Here is a 25,508-nt window from a genome sequence, read left to right on the forward strand (position 1 = left end):
TTTGCACTTTTTATCTATGTGCAGCTGGACTGCAGTGGGAAGCTGAACCATTTTATAGGAATAAACATCCAGTCATATGTACATAGTCAGGATTTTATTACACTAAAGCATTTCCCGGCCTTAAGGGACAGCTGCTTTACTATCTAGACAGGCAGAGGTATACCTTTGCGTTGATTCCTTGGATCAGATAAAACCTTCAGACAACTGGTGCTCGGGGTCCCATTAGAATGCATCTTCCTTCACTGTGGAGACGAAACAGTCGCTGATTTATGGTATCGGAATGTTTATGGTAGTTATGATTGGCTGGTGAGAGAATGGAATGTTAAAATGCTCTAACTAAAAAAGGCCTTTCCTGCCTAATGGCCCCTTGGCAATAAGCTAACAATGATGCCTGATTATAATGAAGCCTTCCAGAGTTAGTTAGTAAAGGAGATCATGCGGTTTGCATTACGTACAGGAAAGAATAAAAAATTAGCTGGAGCTGAGCTGGAGAATAACCAGAGTATAGGTGAACTGAGCAGAGAATTGAGAATATCGTTCATCACCCACCCTTCATCATTTATTTATATAGCGCCACAGATACCGCAGCGCTGCCCATGCTACGCTTGGTTGGAACAGCCTTTCAGCATGGATGGGATATGTTATAGCTCAATAAATGTTATTTCATGAGATGCGGCCGCCGGTAAACATCGGCAATTTTGAATCTGGGGGGCGGCCGGCCGGCCGTAAACATCGGTGATTCTGAGCGGCCCGGGGGGCCGATGCCCCCCTGCCCCCCGGCCCAGCCCGTCCCTGCTTACCACATACTTGTTTCAATTTTGGACCTCCCTTTTGGGGGATCCTGGGGTGGAGGACCGAATGGCAAGTACAGGGGCTGTGACGATGCACGTCTCCCACTGGGCAATTTTCGCTGTGCGGTTCGCATAACTACACAGCGGTGGGCGGGGCCTTGATCACATGACACTTTGCATCATCACTTCAGTAAAGATGTGGGCGGGATCTGGGAGGGTGGCCTACTCGCCCTGTAGAATTAACTGAAATTCGGGAGTCCTCCACACATTCCGGAAGAGTAGACAAGTATGACTTACCATTTTCACTTCTATACTGCCCCTCATTTCACCAACACTGGAGCCCATACTTGGAGCCAGTGTCTCACGATAGTATGCGGGACCTATCATTCCTTTCAATTAATAGGGCATACAGAGCAGGGGGGCAGCGGGCACCTGGGCCGCTCAGTCTAGCGGCTGTTCGGCCCGGCCGCCTCCCCCCGTCCCCCGCCGTGGATGCAGTAATTTGTTTTTTGTCACCGGCGGCCGCGTCAGCGCACAGGCGGCCGCATCGCGTGTCATGTGATGCGGCCGCCTGTGTGCCTCCCGGGCTGATACCTCCCAGCCCGCGCCTGATACAAAGGAACTGAAGATAGTTTTAAGTAGTATACACACTGTATGCTGGAAATACAAAATATTACACAATATACACTTATTAGAATACTTTCTCAAGACAATCAGGGCAAATATAGTATCTTTCCATTTTGTGTGTACACGCTAATGGGGCCCTGGGACCAACTGGTAGACTACAGTACTGGGCAGTCCAAAATGAAGTCCTGACCTGAAAAACTGTAGAAATCTGCGCTAATTTTTCCTCTCACCTCTACGGACATTTCGGAGACACTTCACGGCTAATAGAATTCCGCCCCAAATATTACAATTTTGCTTAACATCATTTTAATCCCAGCAGTACAAGGAATATTACAGACACATGTACCCAAAAAAATGTGACCTACCTAAAATCCCAATCCTTCCTTCCGGAAATGATTGTGATTTTAGATATTCACATTTATACCGTCTCTTCCTTTTCCTATTCTGGCAGTTCTGTGCTACAGCCTTTGGAATGCTTGGCAAATAAGAGACAGATTCAGCAGTCATCATAGTTGTTTAAAAATCAATCTTGCAAATGTTACCTTGGGATGGACAGAAGTTGTTGTTCTTCTGATGGTTTGACACCAGAGAAGTGGATTTATGGTAGGTCCGCTTTAATAAATATATTGATGTAAAAGGGCCAAGTTGTACTTATCTCTTTTAATTTACATCAAGGGGAAGTCTTGGGCTGTGCAGGATCCCTCAGGGAGTGACTGTGGAATGTCTTCTCCTAAAGTTGTTTGTAGAATCCATCTGAGATCAGGGGGGCTTCCTCTTGACATGATGCATGGCAGGGGATCTGCCAATTGACAGCTCATCAAACATTTGCAGAGTTTACAGAGACGGCCAAAGTACATACAAGTTGTGGATTTTATTTTATTTTTTTCTAAACCAGTTGAATTTTTTTTTTTTTCCCTGTGAAAATGTCATAGTACTTAATCTCATTTTTTTTTCCAAATGTTTATCGTCTTGCATATATTCCGCCTACACTTCCACGTCTCAGAGGATGTGTTTTAAGTAGAAAGCAATAACCGCATCAATTTGGAAACATCTTATTTTATAAACAACCTTACAATAAAAAAGACACTTTTTTCCCTCTACCAGCATTATATAGTATTTTCCTCTCTTACCCTGGTCGCGGTGCTGTTGCTTGGTAACCTAAAAAGATTACAGTGCATAGACTCAATCAGAAACAAATTACCTATATTAATAAAACAGTAATGTATCATTTGTGATATTTTTCTCCGGCACATAAATGCATGCAACTGGGGAATAGATATATTGTTTCTCCTAACTGAACTGAGAGGTTGCTAGATTTATTCTCTACTAGCCAAAGAAAAGAGGCCCTTATCTGTGGCTACTATGAACATTGAACATAAGTGGTACATTTACACTCCTGGGAGTATATTTACTAAACTTCGGGTTTGAAAAAGTGGAGATGTTGCCAATAGCAACCAATCGAGTTTCTAGCTGTCGTTTATTTAGTACATTCTACAAAATGACATCTAGAATCTGATTGGTTGCTATAGGCAACATCTCCACTTTTTCAAACTCGCAGTTTAGTAAATATACCCCCTGCTCTCAGTTATTAACTGTGCGTCCAGAGGCCTATTAGGGCCGGGGGTAGGCCGGCCGGCTGCCCCCCCAGATGCAAAAAACAGTTTCTCCCCCCGCGGCCGCATCCGATGTCATCAGATGTAATATGATGCGGCCGCCTGTGTGCCCCCCGGCCATCCCTCTCCCTGCCCGCGCCTGTGTGCGTCCATACAAATCACTAACAAAAAAGTATTTCTGAAGGGAGATTTATTAAAACTTCTGAAAAGGGAAAGTGGAGGTGTTGCCCATAGCAACCCATCAGGTTCTAGCTATCATTTCTCTAATATATTCTAGAATGTGGTGGGTTGCTATGGGCAACACCTCCACTTTTCCTGGTCCTTAAAGGGAATGCCACACTCTAGGACCACTGCTGTTAGCCAGAACTTAGGGACATACTCTGGCTCATAAGATAGTGGGGATTTGGAGGGATAATAGTATTTTTTAAAAAGTAGACATCACCTTAAATTGTTCCACACCAAATTCTCCCATTTTCCACATATGTAAGCCATTGACTGCTTTATTTGGTTCTCTCTCTCTGTAATTTTTATAGAAACTCTATAAACTACACATTGAATTTTGTGTCTGCAGCTCCAGTCAGCCATGAAGCTAGTAGGGCTGATTGACAACCCATTTAGTAAAATTGAAGTGAAATATGTGGGACCCTGTCCAGGAAACCAGCTGCAGTGCAGCAGATTACACGCTCACGCAGCTGTTTTATACTTTCCCCAAACACTGTCATTACCTGCTGATTACAAATTCTCAGCGCCCTGTATAATCATTTCCAACGTGGGCTAGGCAGCGCAGAAGGAGGACACTGTCAATGTGGTAATACAAACCAAAGGGGATGATGTGTGGGCCAAGGGAGGAGAAGCAGAGCGCGGAAAAGAAAAACTCCACGGAGGATATAGCGCCCTCTGGGGCGCTCTGGGCCTGAGTCATTAAGGAGAGCATACATGAGGGCGTGGCTATAATTTTAGACAGTGCTTGGCTGTTCTCCAACTCTTCCTATCCCCATAATATACATGGGCAATGCTGTGTGCACGACTGTTAGGTGCACGCAGCTCTCCCTTTTCAAGCAGAGCCGTGTGAAGCAGGGGCAGGGTCCAGCCACCTCAATTATACAGTGCTCCAGGCTTCGAGGGGGGTTTCCAGACACCCCCCTCGGTTTGTCTATGTACAGATAAGTGTCTCTTTGATTAAATGTATTGTTTAACGTATTACCAAGGTTAAGGCTAATGCGCGGCCCTTGGAAGTGAGAGGGCTGCCCCATGTGGCCTTTGATTGTACCAGGTTGCCTATCACTGCTCTAAGTTCTTCTCTCTATCCAAAAAGTAACCAGCAGGTATAACTTCCATCGTAGAAAAGTAGGCATCCTTCAGGGTCTTGCTGGAGGCGGGCCTTAATGACGCGATTGACATCAAGAAGCCCCACCCCCGCTATATAGTGCTGTACACTTGTCACCTGACCTCACCTCAGGGATCTCCCAGAGGGGAGGTTTTAAAAGTGGGCAAGTATGGTTTATCATCGTATTCAATATCTACTTCCACACCTCCTAACATTTGAAAAATAACTTTCTCTGGAGTCAGCATGCAGAGACCTTGGCAGATTTTCAGTTGCAATTCATCAAAACACGAAGTTATCAACAAAAAAACTAAAGAATGTCCTATGTTATTATTTTGGGATCCAAACATATTGTTGGAGTCAAGAGAGGATTTTATACAGATCAATTTATGAGCCACAAAAGCATGAATCCCTTGTATAAATATATCTTGTTTTAAGGTTAGTTCATACTTGCCAACTTTTCCTCGTTGGCTTCAGGGAGATGCCGTGGTAGGTGGGCGTGCAGGGGCGGGGCTTGATGAATTGCATCTTTTGGCCCCGCCCCCTAAATGATTGTCACAATTACAGCAGAGGCGGGATTAAAATTACGCAATATTTGCGTCATTAAGCCCCCCACTTATCTATTGTGGGGACGAGAACCGGGAGGTTGCCCTGCTCTCCCTGGAGGTCTCCCAGAAATGCAGGAGTTTCCAGGACATTCCGGGAGAGTAGGCAACTGTGCATTAAAGAAAAGCAGCTAATGAATCTCTAGAGACTGAACTGTCTTTTACATTTCTGTCTCCTTTACTGAAGTCATGTTGTCATACCTGTCAATCTTTCATTAAATCTTGGTCTCCATGAAAATGGCCACCTCCATAGGCATCAATACATGGACATAGGACACAATTTCTGGACTGTGTCATCATGCCACAGATGGTGAACTCAACTACGTCTTGTACTGGCTCAGCATCAGGGAGAATGCCAGACTCTTCAGGGAGTGAGGGAGATCACCCCTATTTCAGGGAGTCTCCCTGACATTCAGGGAGAGTTGGAAAGTAAGGGTTAGTTTGACTAGAGTATAATCACCTTTTGTTACCAATCATCTCCTGTTTGACTGTGTTTCCTGTTTCGGGAGGCTTCAGAACAATCTGCAGCCGATCGTAGCATCAGAATGTTCATAGCAGCACAGTGTATTTCAGGAAATGAGTGTACTGATCTTGAGGGAGACTGGGACCCGCCCACAAGTGTTATTAAGTTAGTGAGAATGAGGATTTATGTGTTTGGAGCAGTATCATGATGTGAGAAGTGGGATACAGACAAGCAGAGCATTATACCTCTAAATTACATGAGATCCTTGCACCCAGCTTGTTAAGTTCTGCATGACACATATATGTCCTTTATATTCTCTTTAAAATGTCCACAAATGGCGTAAATGCATAGTTGCAATGGGAACTACGTCTTAATATTAAAATAAAGGTATAGCAGGTTCCTTTAAAACACATTGGTTTGCCTGAGACCTTTTTAGATTCAATGATATTTTGAATGCTGCTAAGAATTCCAGGCCAAATCTGCTTTATACAATTTCATGCACTTGCAGAAAGATTTTCAGTTAGATGTGCTAGTTCTTAAATTTTTGGTAAGAAGTCTTTGGGCATGACTCTGAGTCATTAAGGAAAGTAAGACAAAAAAAGGAGTAAATATTCTCTGGGACAAACCATGTTACGATGCGAGGGGTGCAAATTAGTTTATTATTTTGTACATAATTTAAATACTGGGGGCTAAATTTACTAAGCTGCGGGTTTGAAAAAGTGGGGATATTGCTTATAGCAACCAATCAGATTCTAGCTGTCATTTTGTAGAATGCACTAAATAAATGAAAGCTAGAATCTGATTGGTTGCTATAGGCAACATCCCCACTTTTTGAAACCCGCAGCTTAGTAAATCTAGCCCTGGGTGTTTTTTCATGTAGCACACAAATACTTGATAGCTTTATTTTTACACTGAAATTTAAAGTTGATCTAGTACATGTCATACTCCAACTATGGGGGGTATTCAATTGTCCGCGGGATCGAGCGCGGAAAAACTATTACTGAAAATACGGTAATCTCTCGCTGCGAGCTGAAATCCAGCGAGTAAATTACCGTATTAAAGGTTTTTCCGCGCAGGATTACCGTTATTACGGACCACGGGATTTTCAGCAATCTCGCGGACAATTCAATATGCCTCTATAAATCTGTCCCCACGTTTTAAATTTACCTCCCCTCCAATGCAACATGGTTTTGCCCAGATGCAAACTTACTCCTTTTTTATGCTTTGCTCTCCTTAATGACTTAGGCCCTTTGAATCTATGTGATTTATATAACTGACTGATCTATCTATATATATATATAAGAGGAGAAGTTTGTTTATCTTCCACAGCTCTCTAGGTAAAGCTGCCAATTTTGACATAGTTATTTAGTATCGAAAAAAATAACCTATTAGACCACACAGCTACAATGCAACAATGCGACAGAGTGAGAAATATTGAAAACCTTATTTTTTGCTTGTAAACAATTGTTTGACCGCTGGAAGGAAATCTCGCCACAACACGGCGTAACGACAACGCGACAAAGCAACAAATCTTATTTTCTAAATAGCAGTTTTTGTCTATTTACCAAATAATTTGCTAATATATAAAAACTGCTTCACATTACAAATCGGACCCTGCTAGTATATGTGTGTATATAGTGTTTTGGAAGAAAGGTTTCCCGAGAGATCTCCTTCTCTTAGAACACGGGCAACTAGCGGTCACTAAGCATATTTTTGATCTTTTATGTATGTATTATCCTTTATTTATCTAGTGCCTACATATCTGCAGTGCAGGGAATATTTAATCATTCCCATCAGTTCTCAGTTCCTGCCTCATTGGACTCATGCCCGAAGCTTACTTGTTGCCGGGAAGACATTGCCAGTCTCGTTTGTTCACTTGGATCCACATCCACTCTGACTCATTTACATGTCTATAAGCCAAGCCTATCCCTAAACCAAAATTTAGACCAATGGACGGTTAATCATGTATTAACAGCAGCCCATTGTCTGGTTACTGCTCACTGGTACGATCCAGACGCCTTCCCTGGTCCATTTAATTAGACGAACACTCTTTGTTAACCAGAGCGCTGCTGGCTGCTACAAGAACAGTGGGCCTGATTCATTAAGGATCTTAACTTAAGAAGCTTCTTATTTCAGTCTCCTGGACAAAACCATGTTACAATGCAAGGGGTGCAAATTAGTATTCTGTTTTGCACATAAGTTAAATACTGCCTGTTTTTTCATGTAGCACACAAATATCAACTTTAAATGTCAGTGTACAAATAAGCTATCAAGTATTTGTGCTGCATGAAAAAACAGTCAGTATTAAACTTATGTGCAAAACAGAATGCTAATTTGCACCCCTTGCATTGTAACATGGTTTTGTCCAGGAGACTGAAAAAGAAGTTTCTTAAGTTAAGATCCTTAATGAATCAGGCCCAGTATGTGTATTTATAGCACCATAGAATGCTTTGGGGGTATGTGATGATTATGTATCTTGTTGGGTCTAAACATTGCTGCAACATTTGCTGAATATTGTGAGGAAAAAGTGACTCTTGCCATGGGGGTTTTTCCTTCCCCGTTTCTATACCCCGACACTTTTCTTAATTGTTCTAATTATATGAAAGATGATCTTTCATTTATTTGTTATTAATACAAAGTTATAAAAACAGACACAAAAAAAGAGAGTACCGCAATACTATATATTAACATGGCATGGGGTGATTCATATTAATTTTATTGTAATAATTTATTATCTGCAGCTCAAAAAGTTTTGCAAGATCAGTGGTGGGAAACATGACACTTATTACAGGTCTCACAGTTGGCCAATGGTCCAACATTGCACATTATCGTTTAGAGAACCAATAGGTCACATTATGACATAAGAGCAGACATAAGAGCAGTAGCATGAGGTGTTCATATAACCCAGTTAGCATGTGAACCTTTGGTTACCTTCTAAAGCTGTTGAGAAGACCATACAATTATGGACTAACTGGTTAGATTGTGAAGCACCATGGTCAACTTGTGGAACCAAGTAAGAGCAACGAGAGCAACTGGGCATAGTCAGGAGGTCCTAAGTTGCCCACAACTACATTAGATCAATGGCATTAAATCTAGTATGTTTTAGTCCCACCTTCCAAACCACAATGATCACACACAACAAATGATGCAGATGAACCGCAGCACGGTGGCTAAATGGTTAGCACTTCTGCCTCACAGCGCTGGGGTCATGAGTTCAATTCCCAACCATGGCCTTATCTGCGTGGAGTTTGCATGTTCTCCCGTGTTTGCGTGGGTTTCTTCCAGGTGCTCCGGTTTCCTCCCACACTCCAAAGACATACTGATAGGTTAATTGGCTGCTGTCAAAATTGACCCTAGTCTCTCTCTCTCTCTCTCTCTCTCTGTCTGTGTGTCTGTGTGTATGTTAGGGAATTTAGACTGTAAGCTCCAATGGGGCAGTGACTGATGTTAGTGAGTTCTCTGTACAGTGCTGCGGAATCAGTGGCGTTATATATAAATAAATGATGATGATGATGATGAACCGGGACCATGATAGGTGGAAATTGAAACTCTTGGGTTGAATAGTCTGGTGATATCTTCACCCAACAAAGCCGCTACTGGCACAGAGAGCTAAGTGTGTTTTGACGAAAGCAAAACTAGAAAGTAACAGTTAGAATCTGATTGGTTGCTGTGCTTGATATATTTGGTCACAGTGCACCATGATACAGTATTAAATAAGACTTTAGTGCACCATAGAGTAACAGCAAGTCTGGAAAAACACACTAAATCCTCAGGTATCTGGTATAAAGAACGTGTTTAGGTTGGATTTAAGCACAGTTACACTGGGGTGTTATTCTTCCTCGGTAGTCCAGGCAAATAGCACGGCTAACGATGTTTGCCCTTAGCAGAGTCAATCTTTATCCACCAGGAACTTAGTGTATGCCTAGGGATGGAAACCAGTTCTTAATGATACAGTCATTGAAGCAGTGTTTGTTTCTGTTTTAGGTCTGACAAGTGTGCCCAAGAGCATTCCAAAGGACACCACCCTCCTGGATCTACAGAACAACAAAATATTCGAAATAAAAAAAGACGATTTCAAGGGACTCACCAGCTTATATGTGAGGAACGGCTTAATTTTACTGTTATATTCTGTAGTAGCAGCAGAGTGTTCATGGGGTCCAGCTATTAGCAAAATATATATATATATATATATATATATATATATATATATATATATATATATATATATATATATATACACAAGTTGACCCGTGCATGATACTCATGCATTCTAGTCAAATCAAGCTACTTAAGGTGTTAAAAAGGTTCTTGTCATGCATTTGGGCCATAGCCCAGGCCTCAACCACCAACCACTCCCCACTGTCACTTCTCCTTCAAGAAATATATATATATTTTTTTTAAAATCTTTATAAACACTTTTAACAATTAACAAATTAAATTAACAAATTAAAAACATCTTAGTATACCAAATTTCAGCCCTTTCTGAATTTTTTTTTCCACACACACTAAGAATTTAGTAGGTCAGTGTATAACTCCGCCCAGCAGGTGGCGCTGCAGCTTGGTTTTATTTTTTCCACACACACACAGACAGACTAACACACGCCACTAGACATTTATATTATAGATGGATATATATATATATATATATATATATATATATGTATATATACACAGAAAAACATGCAATATTATGTATGTAACATTGCATTTATAAGTTACACTGATGGGGTCTTAATAGTAATACAGTAATTGGACACCTTTAAGTGAGTTCTGTACAGCGCTGCGGAATTAGTGGCGCTATATAAATAACTGATGATGATGAATAAGAGGCAGTCTTAGGGTGTTATATTCTTTTCCTACTAGCACTAGTACAAATTTAGAAGCGCCCAGGCCTTTACTAGCGCTTTTATTGCAGATGCAGCGTTATTCAATCTCATTGCGTACAGTGAGTCCTCTAAGTGAAAAGGTCTGCAGAAATATACTGTATTTCAATTGGAGAGAGTTTCTATTCAGCGTTTTGGTCAAAGGTCCAAAATGCTGCTGTCAGCGTTTTAAAAACTTTGCGAGTGACTATTGCACTGTACTTTCCATTATACTCATAGAAATTAATTATTTAAATTTGGTGCCATTAGATGCTTTAAACGTGGTTTTAAAAACACATCTGTGACCCCCACCCTTAGAGATGACCAGTTACCAGGCTGAAATTTGTCTTCAAATTTTAATTTATATATAGTACAGGGTTAACGCTTTTTGAACGTTCTCCTTCCCCATAGCAGTCTGTGAGTAGAATGTCACTGAGTGAAGTTACTCCTGGCTGGTCTAGAGGGTGAGGAAAGGACGGCGGGGCACAGCCTAGTTTAGAAATTAGGATACTGGACACAATCATTTTGGGGCATGCTTTGGGGCAAAAAGTTGGGGATAGAAGATTTTTTTAAAAAAATAGTCACTCTGTACTTTACCTGTTAGCCTGCACATGCTAATACTGTCATCAGGCATTTCGTTATGTCTATGTCTCCCTGTTTCACCTTGTCCACCACTGTATTGACTTCACACTACTTGTTCCTGGGAAATAGGCCAGGATCTCTCCAAAGATTGTTCCAAGATAATAAGATAGTGTTAGGACATTAGAGGAGGTTTATGTCACAACGACATAACCATAAGGAGATAAAAGACCTTTGCATCTAATTAAATTATCTTATATGTTTTCAATTAATTCAGGCCCTGGTTTTAGTAAACAACAAAATCTCCAAAATTAACGAGAAAGCCTTCGAGCCACTGCAAAAGCTGCACAAGTTGTACATCTCGAAAAACAGCCTTGAAGAGATCCCCAAGAGTCTTCCCAAGTCCTTGGTGGAACTGCGTATTCATGAAAACAATATCAAGAAGATTCCTAAGGATGTTTTCAATGGACTCAAAAGCATGAACTGCATTGGTAAGTCTATATATTGTGCCATTATACATAGGTGGTCAGTGGTACACCCATCGGCAGATTCACTTTAAATGGACTTAAAACTGAAGATAATGCAATTATCAAGTTATTTCTGCTGCTTTCCGGTGGAAAAATAAGCATATATTAAATTTGTCTGAAACATTTTTACTTATGGGCTGTAGATGTCAATGGACATGCATCAATCCGGTTTAAAAAGATAGATGTCTGAGCTTTTACATCACCCATCCTTTCCTATTAGCTAAACAGAAATAGCAGGATGCCTGTTCTAGTTTTTTTTACATTGTTGCAACAATGTTGCAGCTCTCTGTAAAACATTTAACCCATATTGCTACAGACAAGTAGAAAGTGAATACATATTTGCAGAGGACATTAACAAGTAAAGTGGGCCTGTCTTCTAACGGTAATTCTACCTAATGCTATTTAGTTGGAATAAGGTTAGATCCTCACCAGAGGATCATCTCTCCTAATTGGGTGGGCTTTATTTAAACTGCTTGGGGTGTTGTCAAAGCCCCTCCCCTTTGTGCTTCCCACATGGCTGGATGACGTATGCGGCCCCCTTAACATGGAGACTTGGCAGTGAGATAGACACCATCTGCTAAATACTGTATCTAGTCAATGATTAGAGACAGGATAGCAGTTAATTTTGCAAAGTACATGATTTCGGCGTGTTCCGCACATTAAACCAAAAGAGGACATTCTCCACAAATAATAAAAAATGAATTTTGTTACACATAGGCCAAGGCCAGACAATATCTAATTAGGTGCCATGGGCCGGTGTCGCAGCACAGTGCTCTCACAGCCTATAACGGACGTGGAGGAGCAGCAGCCTTCTGTGGAACCACAGGCAGCACTGACTGACATCCGCCTCCTCTGCCTGCCTAGGCTCCCCGTTATTCTTCTAGTGGCCCGAGGTGTTGCGAGAACCTTTACAGAAACTACTGAAAAAATGCAGTAGAGTAATGATAGTCCCAGTGGTTACAGAAGGGAGAAGAAGAAACCAATCATTAACCAGGAGCTGATTAAGGTTTCAGGCCGCCATAGGCTAATAAACTCATCTTACACGCTATACTAATATGTGGTAGGTAAAAAACCGAACTCATACATAATTTCAAATCCGGCTTCCTTCACCTCTCCCCACCAATGTTTATGTTTGCGTGTTTTCAAACTCATCCGCTGATTTAGTTTTCATTAAAATCAGAACTGTATAGCAAAAAGGAGGCACAATTTTGCACCTGAAAAAATCTTGAGCCCCCAAAAAGCCTTACACCCTAGGCTGCAGTCTATTGGATTATCAGACCACCATTTTTTACTTACTCTAAATTATTCTGCTCTCTCTAGAAATGGGAGGAAACCCTCTGCAGAATGGAGGTATTGAAGCTGGGGCTTTCGACGGCTTGAAACTGAATTACCTGCGGATTTCAGAAGCTAAATTGTCCGGCATCCCTAAAGGTAACCAGGGATATAGTTTTTGACGTCTTGCAATTTGTTAAGTGAGCTTGAGCAGGGGGAGGATAGTCAGCATCTTGTATCAATAAATCATCTCTTTATGTTCATATGTATGTGTCATCATAAACCAGCCACAATCAAGACAAACACACATTCAAAAGATGTGGTATTATTGATACAAGCTGTCAGCTGGAAGATATTACAATAGCTTGTCTATGCAGTTATTCAGCAGCATCTATGCCTCCATTGCCCATCACCGTGTCCAGCTACAAACATAACACTGACATCATCCCCCGGCTGCTGAAGAATCGGGAATTATTGCTGCAGTCGCCGGTTGGCTGCTATATACCTGAGTGACCGCCTGTGTGACGGCTTAGAGCACCAGGTACCTTAGGCCTCATGCTCACTGGCTCTTTTGCGTTAGATCTAGTAAACAGACAATGCAATGCTTTTGACATGCGTTTCGTACGCGTTTATGTGTAGTTCATAGATGAGGATACAAATTGCTCTAGCTAAACACATGGGAAAAAGTCTTGTATAAATGCCCGTTAGTAGCAAGATTAGTGGAATTTTTCAATTATGGTGACATGCTCTGACATTGAGTAACAAGCTTAAAAAATAAACTTAAATGCACATAAAAAGGAAAATGAGTATGGTCTTGATCAGGGACAGGCTGGGCAGGGGGACAGGGGGCCATCCGCCTCCGGGCCAGTCCCTTAGTGGGCTACCGTGAGCTGGGTCACTGGGCTAGAATTCCTATGTATCCTGAATTGAGCACAAAGTAAGTAGGAGACTAGGGGCTAGATTTACTAAGCTGCGGGTTTGAAAAAGTGGGGAAGTTGCCTATAGCAACCAATCAGATTCTAGCTGTCATTTTGTAGAAAGCACTAAAGAAATGCTAGCTAGTATCTGATTGGTTGCTATAGGCAACATCCCCACTTTTTCAAACCCGCAGCTTAGTAAATCTAGCCCTAGGTGTGGGCTGCAAAATGCATACACTAAGTGCCAGGAAAGCAGCCTTGCAAACACATTTTGTGTACCCCTAAGTTAAAAAGGATTTTTATTTTATTTTTTACGTTTTAAACGGGAAGACTACATTCCCCTGTTTAAAAAATATGGGATGAAGTTTAAATATAGTATTTTGAATATTTTTGACTGCAATATTAATCCTTTACCCTTTTTTTTTATGGGAATGAAGAGCCACTGTTTTAACTCTCCTCCTCCAAGATCACCCATTAATATTTATTTTAAAAATAAACTACTAGGATTTTTCAGGGCAAACCCCCTCCCCTAGTCTGCCCACCTCAGTGGGTCAGATGGTTGTCAACATGAATCATTATTGTGTGAGCTGCAGAACTCATCCTATTTAGCCTAATGTTACAGACTGCACTATATCTAAAAATACAGGCACCTTTCAGTGGGGAGGACAGATTAATGGGCTGTACTGGTTCATGTAAACTAGACTAGTCCTGATAGCTGGTTAGCCACTGTTTGTCTACCCTTGATGCAAAATAGTTCAGTTGCTCAGAGTATACAATATTTTATATTTAACATAAGGAGGATACCGGTATTACATTGTACTATAATGTGTACTGTATATAGATATTCATAGAAACATAGAATTTGACAGCAGATAAGAACTGCTTGACCCATCTAGTCTGCCCATTTTTTAACCTATGGTAACCTCAAACCCAGTTTGATCCTTAGTTCTTGGTAAGGCTACCCTTATGTCTATCCCAAGCATGTTTAAACTGCTCTACTCTATGATAATAAGCCCATGTCTATGCAGATATTAAACAGGGTCAGAACCCTGAAAGACAATTAACCCTACTATTAGGATCTAATAAACATCTATTGTGGTTATCAACCCCCCGTATTGATACAGTTAACATAACGAGGTAGGACAGCAGGTACTGCCATTTTTAATCCCTTCTTTTGCACATGTATCACTGTGACTATTGTTTTTAAATATTTAGCTACTTGTGGCACCTTAGCCATTTTAGGAACATCTTTTAATTTTTCCAATAAAGTATTTTGTTTCAATCATTATTATATCAATCAATGAGTGCCCCTAGTGTCCATGTTTTTCCCTTTCTTTGCTTTTTGTCACATTTCTACTGGACAATTTTGTTTTCTGCTCTATGATAATAAAGCATTTCAAGAAACTAACGGAATGTCCTGCCTCCCAACTTTTTAAGTTTAGGAAAACGTGTGTATGAGAAGGAGGCATGGTCAAGAGTCACTGAGTATCTAGAGGTTCCGGAAGCGCTGGGTCACCCCGCCAGCCCACGTCCCTAAAAACATCCCTTTAATGTCATGTAGAGCAGGAGTGAATAGGACATGTTTCCCAAACTTCTTCCCCAGCAGTACAGAGCCCTCAAATCAGCACTGTTCCACCTAAATGGGCTCAGTTTAGAGGTATGGAACTTATAAAAATGAGGAACAATCTCGTCAAGGAGACAAAATTCTCCAGCTAATCCAGCAGATCTTTGCTATTCACACAGTGGAGTTTTTTTCTCACCCATGTGTTTCCATTGCCAGGTCTCCCAAGCAGTCTTAACGAGCTCCACCTCGATCACAACAAGATCCAGGCAGTTGAAATGGGAGATTTTAGCCAGTATCCCAACTTATACAGGTAAGTAACATACATCACAAAATGGACACAAAGGACAAAGGACAATGAACATCTATTGAAGAATAACATACCCCCCTCTCCACCAGTTGTGGCCCTATAATTTGTGGTTATTGTTTTCTGAGATGGTGTAGTGGCCTTAGATTGAGGCCATATAATGGGTGTCCTACCTGCGCTCCTATGGGATGGGATTGAGGCCATGACTACTTGGAAACTCCCCTCCACTATAAATTGACCTTATGTTTTCCTTCAAATGTGCTGCTCGTTTGACCTTTATTTATGTATTTTTTTGCGCCCCTGGAGAGTCGTGACAGAAGAGGGGGGGCATTTAAACACAACCCCAGTACAGTTACGGTTATGTTCACGTAAATACAGACAGATGCAGACCTGCAAAAACACGCAGCTACACCTGACAGTAGGCGTTTCACTTGCGGGTGCCTGAGGGCTGGTGCAAATATGGAGTGCTTTTAAAAAAAAAATGTTAACAAAATAATTGCCCCTCCGCAAAGTGTTGCCAGGATTCATAGCCTAGAGTGGCAGTTGAAAAATCGGGCAGGGGGGCTGGAGTTAACAAAGTGAGCCCGCCACTACCAGCAGTAGGCTATGATAGGATGGACTGGTGACATTATAACAGAGAAACCCGCAGCATGAGGTCCCCCAAACCTGTTCAGCATGGGGCCTGGCCAACCTGTGGCTCTCCAGATGTTGTGAAACTACAAGCCCCAGCATAATTTGTTAGTAGATAGTCAGTTGATAGCTGGCAGGGCATGCTGGGACTTGTAGTTTCACAACACCTGGAGAGCCACAGGTTGACTAGGCCTGCCCAAGACGAGTCAGGCGAGCAAAAATATATATATATATATATATATATATATATATATATATATGTAAATGTATATGTATATACATACCTATATTATAATGACTGAAACTTAAATTGGCCTGTCTGTTGACAATAGATGATTAGACGAGCTGATTGTCCTCATGCATAATATAGTAGAAATGGTAATTTAAATACTGATGCTGATTTCTTTTTTTTGTATTACTTTGTCATAAAATAGCTTCTGATTTATTATACAGAAAAATGTACCCCATGTAGCCTGGTACTTTCATACGGTGACTCAACTCCTCTGTAACTTCTAATATCTTTATATTTCACAGTAGGGGCTACATTATCCCATATGTATTTGCTCATACTTCTCATCTGATGAATGTCTGTTTGTAATTTTTTAGGTTAGGACTCGGATACAATACTATCAGGAATGTAGAAAATGGCAGCCTCTCCTCCCTGCCTATCCTGAGGGAGCTCCATCTGGACAATAACAAGCTCTCCAAGGTGCCCCCAGGACTGCCAGATTTGAAATTCCTACAAGTGAGTAGAAAACAACAACTATTTATTCTACATTGTCTGGTAAATAAAGATGGTAGTTTCTTGGATGTCTCTTTATGACAAAAACTTGTACTACTGTTAGGTGCACGCAGCTCTCCCTTTTCGAGCAGAGCCGTGTGAAGCGGGACATACCTCCCAACTGTCGTTACAGTCAGCACAATGTCCTCACTGAGTGTGTCAGAACAGTTGGCAGACTGTCCTGCTCTGTCCTTCCTGTTCTTGCTGCTTTCACTACTTCTTGCGCTACTCGTGTCCTAAGCTCAGTTCTTGCTTGTCTGGATCCTGGATTGTTGGGTCCCTGTTTGTTAAAAAAGACAAATACATGATATATAAATCCCAGCAAGGAGTGAACACAGTAGGCCTCCCTCCGCCAAAGCAGCCCGATATTTAATCAAAAGCACCCATGTTTAATAATTAGGCCTCCCAACAACCAACCCATTTCCCCCCAAACAACATTAAATTAATAGTATTTACATTTAATAAATAAACCTATTTCCTCCCAAACACTAAATAATTAGCATTCACTTTTAAGAAATAGCTCTCCCCAAACTCAGCCACACATTCAATTAATAGCACCCAAACCACCACAGCATTAAATGAATAGTCCCATTATCTCACCCTTAATAGGCCTGCCATAACCCCACTATTAAATTAAATATCCCCAACCTTCACCTCACAAATAAATTAAAAGCCCCCACTCTCAACCGACTATGAAATCAATATTTCACACCCATCTACATCACATAAAAGACTCCCCCTACCCTTACATTAAAATCCCTTTCCCCCCTCACATGTATATAAAAAGCCCCTCCAAGCATATTGTACTTATACCTTACATCCCCCCACTTACAGTAAAAGCACATGATAACACCCCCCCACACACACACACAAACACACACACATTCACAAACTTACCATCTTCATCAGGGCCATCTTAACAACATTATGGACTCCCGGGCAAAGCAGTGCATCGGGGCCCCTACAATATATATGAGAGAGAGGGGAGAGAGGGGGACTTGCTCAGTGACCCCTGAAGGTTTTTTTTGCAGGTTTTTTCTTTTGCAGGATTATTTATTCTAATTAAGAGCCCTGCCTATGGGGCTCCCTTGCCCGTGGGGCCCCCGGGCACCTGCCCATCGTGCCCAATGGAAAAGATGGCCCTGATTTTTATCTTTTGCTGTGTCTTGTGTCCTCCTGCTGCACACATGAGACATGCAGGCAGTGGAAAGGGGCGGGGACACAGCAGGAGAGAGGGGCGGGGACACACAGCAGAGGGGGAGATGGGCGGGGACACACAGCAGAGGGGGAGAGGGCCGGGGAAACACAGCAGAGTGGTAGAGGGGCGGGGACACACAGCAGAGGGGGTAGAGGGGCGGGGACACACAGCAGATGAGATAGAGGGGCGGGGACACACAGCAGATGAGATAGAGGGGCGGGGACACAGCAGAGGTGGGAGAGGGGCAGGGACACACAGCAGAGGTGGTAGAGGGGCAGGGACACTCAGCAGAGGGGGGAGAGGGGCGGGGACACTCAGAAGAGGGGGGAGAGGGGCGGGGACACTCAGCAGAGGGGGGAGAGGGGTGGGGACACACAGCAGAGGGGGGAGAGGTTTGGGGACACACAGCAGGGGAGAGGTTCGGGGACACAAAGCAGGAGAGAGGGGACTGGGGACACACAGCAGAAGAGAGAGGGGCGGGGACACACAGCAGGAGAGAGGGGACCGGGGACACACAGCAGGAGAGAGGGGAACGGGTACACACAGCAGGAGAGAGAGGGGCGGGGACACACAGCAGGGGAGAGGGGCGGGGACATACAGCAGGAGAGAGAGGGCCGGGGACACACAGCAGGGGAGAGAGGGCAGGGACACACAGGGGAGAGGGGCGGAGACACACAGCAGGAGAGAGAAGGCCGGGGACACACAGCAGGAGAGAGGGGCGGGGACACACAGCAGGGGAGAGGGGCAGGGGGCAGAGCAGGATAGAGAGGGCCGGGGACACACAGCAGGGGAGAGAGGGCAGGGACACACAGGGGAGAGGGGCGGGGACACACAGCAGGAGAGAGAAGGCCGGGGACACACAGCAGGAGAGAGGGCCGGGGACACACAGCAGGAGAGAGAGGGCCGGGGACACACAGCAGGAGAGAGAGAGCCGGGGACACACAGCAGAAGAGAGAGGGCCGAGGACACACAGCAGAAGAGAGAGGAGTGGGGACACACAGCAGAAGAGAGAGGGGCGGGGACACACAGCAGAAGAGAGAGGGGCGGGGACACACAGCAGGGGAGAGAGGGGTGGGGACACACAGCAGGAGAGAGAGGGGTGGGGACACACAGCAGGAGAGAGAGGGACGGGGACACACAGCAGGGGAGAGAGGGGCGGGGACACACAGCAGGGGAGAGGGGGGCGGGGGGGCAGAGCAGGAGAGAGACGGGCGGGGACACACAGCAGGAGAAAGAGGGATGGGGACACACAGCAGGGGAGAGAAGGCCGGGGACACACAGCAGAAGAGAGAGGAGTGGGGACACACAGCAGAAGAGAGAGGGGCGGGGACACACAGCAGAAGAGAGAGGGGCGGGGACACACAGCAGGGGAGAGAGGGGTGGGGACACACAGCAGGAGAGAGAGGGGTGGGGACACACAGCAGGAGAGAGAGGGACGGGGACACACAGCAGGAGAGAGAGGGCCGGGGACACACAGCAGGGGAGAGAGGGGTGGGGACACACAGCAGGAGAGAGAGGGGTGGGGACACACAGCAGGAGAGAGAGGGACGGGGACACACAGCAGGAGAGAGAGGGCCGGGGACACACAGCAGGGGAGAGAGGGGCGGGGGGGCAGAGCAGGAGAGAGACGGGCGGGGACACACAGCAGGAGAAAGAGGGATGGGGACACACAGCAGGGGAGAGAAGGCCGGGGACACACAGCAGGAGAGAGGGCCGGGGACACACAGCAGGAGAGAGAGGGCCGGGGACACACAGCAGGGGAGAGAGGGGCGGGGGGGGCAGAGCAGGAGAGAGACGGGCGGGGACACACAGCAGGAGAAAGAGGGATGGGGACACACAGCAGGGGAGAGAAGGCCGGGGACACACAGCAGGAGAGAGGGCCGGGGACACACAGCAGGAGAGAGAGGGCCGGGGACACACAGCAGGAGAGAGAGAGCCGGGGACACACAGCAGAAGAGAGAGGGCCGAGGACACACAGCAGAAGAGAGAGGAGTGGGGACACACAGCAGAAGAGAGAGGGGCGGGGACACACAGCAGAAGAGAGAGGGGCGGGGACACACAGCAGAAGAGAGAGGGGCGGGGACACACAGCAGGGGAGAGAGGGGTGGGGACACACAGCAGGAGAGAGAGGGGTGGGGACACACAGCAGGAGAGAGAGGGACGGGGACACACAGCAGGAGAGAGAGGGACGGGGACACACAGCAGGGGAGAGAGGGGCGGGGACACACAGCAGGGGAGAGGGGCCGGGGACACACAGCAGGAGAGAGAGGGCCGGGGACACACAGCAGGGGAGAGAGGGGCGGGGGGGCAGAGCAGGAGAGAGACGGGCGGGGACACACAGCAGGAGAAAGAGGGATGGGGACACACAGCAGGGGAGAGGGGTGGGGACACACAGCAGGAGAGAGAGGAGTGGGGACACACAGCAGAAGAGAGAGGGGCGGGGACACACAGCAGAAGAGAGAGGGGCGGGGACACACAGCAGAAGAGAGAGGAGTGGGGACACACAGCAGAAGAGAGAGGGGCGGGGACACACAGCAGAAGAGAGAGGGGCGGGGACACACAGCAGGGGAGAGAGGGGTGGGGACACACAGCAGGAGAGAGAGGGGTGGGGACACACAGCAGGAGAGAGAGGGACGGGGACACACAGCAGGAGAGAGAGGGACGGGGACACACAGCAGGGGAGAGAGGGGCGGGGACACACAGCAGGGGAGAGGGGCCGGGGACACACAGCAGGAGAGAGAGGGCCGGGGACACACAGCAGGGGAGAGAGGGGCGGGGGGGCAGAGCAGGAGAGAGACGGGCGGGGACACACAGCAGGAGAAAGAGGGATGGGGACACACAGCAGGGGAGAGGGGTGGGGACACACAGCAGGAGAGAGAGGCGCGGGGACACACAGCAGGGGAGAGGGGCAGGGACACACAGCAGGAGAGAGAGGGCCGGGGACACCTAGCAGGGGAGAGAGGGGCGGGGGGGCAGAGCAGGAGAGAGAGGGGCGGGGGGGCAGAGCAGGAGAGAGAGGGGCGGGGACACATAGCAGGAGAGAGGGGCGTAGACACACAGCAGGATAGAGAGGGGTGGGGACACACAGCAGGAGAGAGAGGGGTGGGGACACACAGCAGGAGAGAGAGGGTGGGGACACACAGCAGGAGAGAGGGGTGGGGACACACAGCAGGAGAGAGGGGTGGGGACACACAGCAGGGGAGAGGGGCGGGGACACACAGCAGGGGAGAGGGGCGGGGACACACAGCAGGAGAGAGAGGGGCGGGGACACACAGCAGGGGAGAGGGGCGGGGACACACAGCAGGGGAGAGGGGCAGGGGACACACAGCAGGAGAGAGAGGGCCGGGGACACACAGCAGGAGAGAGAGGGCCGGGGACACACAGCAGGAGAGAGAGGGCCGGGGACACACAGCAGGGGAGAGAGGGGCGGGGGGGCAGAGCAGGAGAGAGAGGGGCGGGGACACATAGCAGGAGAGAGGGGCGTAGACACACAGCAGAAGAGAGAGGGGCGGGGACACACAGCAGGAGAGAGAGGGGCGGGGACACACAGCAGGAGAGAGAGGGGTGGGGACACACAGCAGGAGAGAGAGGGGTGGGGACACACAGCAGGAGAGAGAGGGGTGGGGACACACAGCAGGGGAGAGGGGCGGGGACACACAGCAGGGCAGAGGGGCCGGGGACACACAGCAGGGGAGAGGGGACCGGGGACACACAGCAGGGGAGAGGGCACGGGACACACAGCAGGGGCGAGGGGACCGGGGACACACAGCAGGAGAGAGATGGCTTAGAACAGAGCAGACAGAAACGATCTGCACACAAGCTGCAGAGTGGCTGGTCCTGGGGGCAGGGTCCAGCCACCTCAAGCAAACAGTGCCCCAGCCTGGAGGTAGGGCTTTCCAGGCACTAGGAAAACCCCCTGGGTTTGCCTGTGACTAATACGCTTAGTACATCGCACCGCAGTGATGCCTCTGCTTTCCAGCGAATTGATAGGCTGCATCCTCATGAACTAGTTAGTTCACTCCACAAAATGGCTGCACCTATGTGTGCCCAAAACATGCACATTTTTGGGTTGGAACATTTGAGTTTAAAAAAAAATCAATGCTTCAATGCTGGAAGTAGAGACAAAAAAATGACTAAGTGACAAAGACAGGATTGTGGAAAAACACAGGTTACTTTCTGATATTTATGTGTGAAAGGCAGCGGGTTGTGCTCACAAGATAAATTTGACACTTTCAAATGGAGATGAACTTTACCTCCACGTTTGTGGCGGTTGTGGAGCTGCCATTTATTGGTTTCCTGCAAAGTTGCAGATTGCAGACAACATCTTTTACAGCGTCTGAACACCGTGCATTGCAATTAGCAAAGGTCAAAAATGTGAGCGCTGAGTTGTCTGTACCAGGGGGGGATGCAGACTGTAGTGGTGCTGAGAGGCTGGAGAATCTGAGGGAAAATCTGTCAAATTACAGTCAAAAGGAGAGACTAACATATCTGTGTACCGTGTAATGTACTGTGGGTTATACAGTCTAATGCTTGTTTTTAATACATACACATACATACAGTAGTCACAGTGTATGTGGTGGTACGGCCTTCACTGTAAAACTATCAAATTCCATTAATTTACAATTTCTATACAGCCACCATTAGATTTCAATACCACCCTTCAACAAAAATTAATAGGAGGAAGTTTGCTCCTGGACAAACCATGTTTCAATAAAAGGGGTGCAACTTAGTTTATAATTTTGCACATAAGTTAAATACTGGCTGTTGTTTCTTGTAGCACACAAATACCTGATAGTTTTATCTTTACATATATATATATATAAATCTGTCCCCACATTTTAAATTAACCTCCCCCTCCAATGCAACATGGTATTGCCCAGGTGGAAAGTTACTCATTTTTTATGCTTTGCTCTCCTTAATGCATACTTGCCAACTTTTCCTCGTTGGCTTCAGGGAGATTCCAGGGGAGGTGGGCATGCAGGGGCGGGGCTTGATGTATCACATCATTTTGGCCCTGCCCTCTAAATGATTGTCACAATTTTGGCCACTTATCTATTGCGGGCGCGAGAACCGGGAGGTTGCCCTGCTCTCCCGGGAGCCCGGGAGGTCTCCTAGAAATGGACGAGTCACCCAGATATTCCGTGAGAGTAGGCAGCTATGTGTTAAAGAAAAGCAGCTAATAATTCTCTAGAGACTGAAGTGTCTTTTACATTTCTGTCTCCATTACTGAAGTCATGTTGTCTTACCTGTCAGTCTGTGATTAAATCTTGGTCTCCATGAAAATGGCCACCTCCATAGGCATCAATACATGGACATAGGATACAATTTCTGAACTGTGTCATCTGACATTCTCCCTGATGCTGAGCCAGTACAAGACGTGGATGGCGAAGCCAACCACGTCTTTTCCTGGCATACAAGTGTATATATGTACAGACATATACAAATGTCTTATGTGGAAAATGTAATGTTCTGGAATTTGTTTTAACTGTGTGTTGGAATAAAAGTTTGATGATCCTCAATATATATATACATATTTTTTTTTCATTTATCTTGACCAGGTTGTGTACTTACACTCCAACAACATCACCCAGATCGGAGTGAATGACTTCTGCCCAACCGGATTTGGAGTGAAACGCGCTTACTACAACGGAATCAGTCTCTTCAATAACCCAGTCCCCTACTGGGAGGTGCAGCCCGCCACATTCCGCTGCGTTACCGACCGCTTGGCCATTCAGTTTGGAAATTATAGGAAGTAAAGCTGGGGAGGGGGGAAAGTTAACAAAACGACCAAAGAAAGTCACTGAGCGAGAGAGGATGACACGAAGAGAACAGAAGAATTCAACCAGAGTAATAAAAATTAAATAAAAAATAAAATAAAAAAAATGAACCAATGATACGCCACCACACAGTGTGTAAAGCAGTAACTAAATCCTACGCTTTAGGCAATTTTCCTGTCCTGCCTAAATTCTGGCACAGCTGTATAAATAACCAGAATGGAATTCCAGGTAGGCAGTAGCTGAACAAAGCCTGTATAGCCACAATGCTGTAAACACTTACTGATAAACATATTAGCGGACCTGTAGCCCACCAGCTGGTACTGAAGTACAGCTCCCCAGCCTGCTTCCCGGCTGAGCAAGCAACAGGATGCCTACCCTTGATTTATAGTACTGAAAGTGCATAAAAGATGTAACACATGTGCTAACACAGTAACCAGACACTATTTCCCTTGTTGAGCAGCAAACATTAAGAAACTTGGCTGTCGGTGGCCTTAGAGCACTCAAAGAGTTAAACGCCTTTTACATATAGTCAGGCAAGTAATATATTGGCGATTTATAAACAGCTTAACAGGTTAACCTTTGCATATTGTCATTAAGTATCTTGTACAGTACCTTTTCTATGCAATTATGATACCTGGTATTTTTTTTTTCTTGTATCCAGCACACACTAGAATTCCTTATAAAAGATGGGACCAGTGTGGGGTATTGGTAAATTACTTGACACTTTAGAATAAAATTTACCACCCCACAGAAAACCTCTTCCTTCCTTTTTTTCCACTTTTTATTAATTATTCTAATGCTCGCCAATGGCACAAAAAAAAAAACTTCCCATGCTTTGCAGTGCAAGGCGCTGCAGGCCCCCCTTTTGGCCGTGAAAGAGTTAAACTCCGGTCGCGGTACAGTGCACAGCATTAACTCCTTAACTGCCAGTTTGGCGGTAAAGGGGATTAAGAAGCCTGCAATAATGGCACAGCACTTTACTTATCCCTAATTCATGCAGGATCATGCAAACGACATTATAAGCAGCATGCAAAAATTAGTGAGCTTTCTTTTAATTGTGTGTCTTTGTACATTGCTTCCACGACGAGTCAAGTGGGGTAACATTGCCACCTAGAGGAATCAAACGGTGTTGCTCCGAAGCAGGGTGCTCGCACAACAGAAGAGTACAGATGAAATGTAAAACGCTTAAGATATTTTAATATACCTGTTTTTTGTAACCACCAAGTACAGTATCAAAAATGTGTTTGTTTTGTTTTCTTTTGCATACAAAAACACAGTGTTGATGAATAAATGTCTTTGTTTTTGGGTTTTTTTGTAGATATATAAAAGCAATAAAATTAGTGGTGGATACATTTGTACAATTTTAGGAATTTGTTCTACAGTTTAATCATATTCACCAAGAACTGAACATTTTTTTTTACAATCAAATTATGAAATATTAAAATATTGCCCCTTCTGCCTTTATATGTTTCATTTCTAAACACTAAAAACATAAGTCGAATGTATGAATCTTGTTTCATATAGAAGTGAGTTTGAAACTGCATCAGTGTGTTAGGGGCCTCACGGCGAAGGCAAAACTATGGTAGCAGGGCAGGACGGGGCGGGATAGCTTCAAAGGGCCCCCAGCTGAGAGGTGGCCAGGCACCTTCCCTGTTAAAGCCCCATTTGTATATG

General features: G+C 45.2%; 1 protein-coding gene across 1 annotated transcript in view; it reads left to right on the plus strand.

The window, feature by feature from the left end:
• The window catches only part of BGN (biglycan), a 47,481-nt gene extending 22,191 nt beyond the window's left edge, over window positions 1–25,290 (plus strand). Inside the window, exons 3-8 of the mRNA XM_075184950.1 lie at window positions 9,408–9,520; window positions 11,142–11,355; window positions 12,712–12,822; window positions 15,361–15,454; window positions 16,685–16,823; window positions 23,616–25,290. Of these exons, the coding sequence (XP_075041051.1) occupies window positions 9,408–9,520; window positions 11,142–11,355; window positions 12,712–12,822; window positions 15,361–15,454; window positions 16,685–16,823; window positions 23,616–23,813 (869 nt within the window). The 3' untranslated portion in view covers window positions 23,814–25,290. The remainder of the gene's footprint in view (window positions 1–9,407; window positions 9,521–11,141; window positions 11,356–12,711; window positions 12,823–15,360; window positions 15,455–16,684; window positions 16,824–23,615) is intronic.
• The last annotated feature ends 218 nt before the right edge of the window (window positions 25,291–25,508 follow it).

This window comes from Mixophyes fleayi, chromosome 9, assembly GCF_038048845.1.
Source record: "Mixophyes fleayi isolate aMixFle1 chromosome 9, aMixFle1.hap1, whole genome shotgun sequence".
NCBI classification, from domain to species: Eukaryota; Metazoa; Chordata; class Amphibia; order Anura; family Limnodynastidae; genus Mixophyes; species Mixophyes fleayi.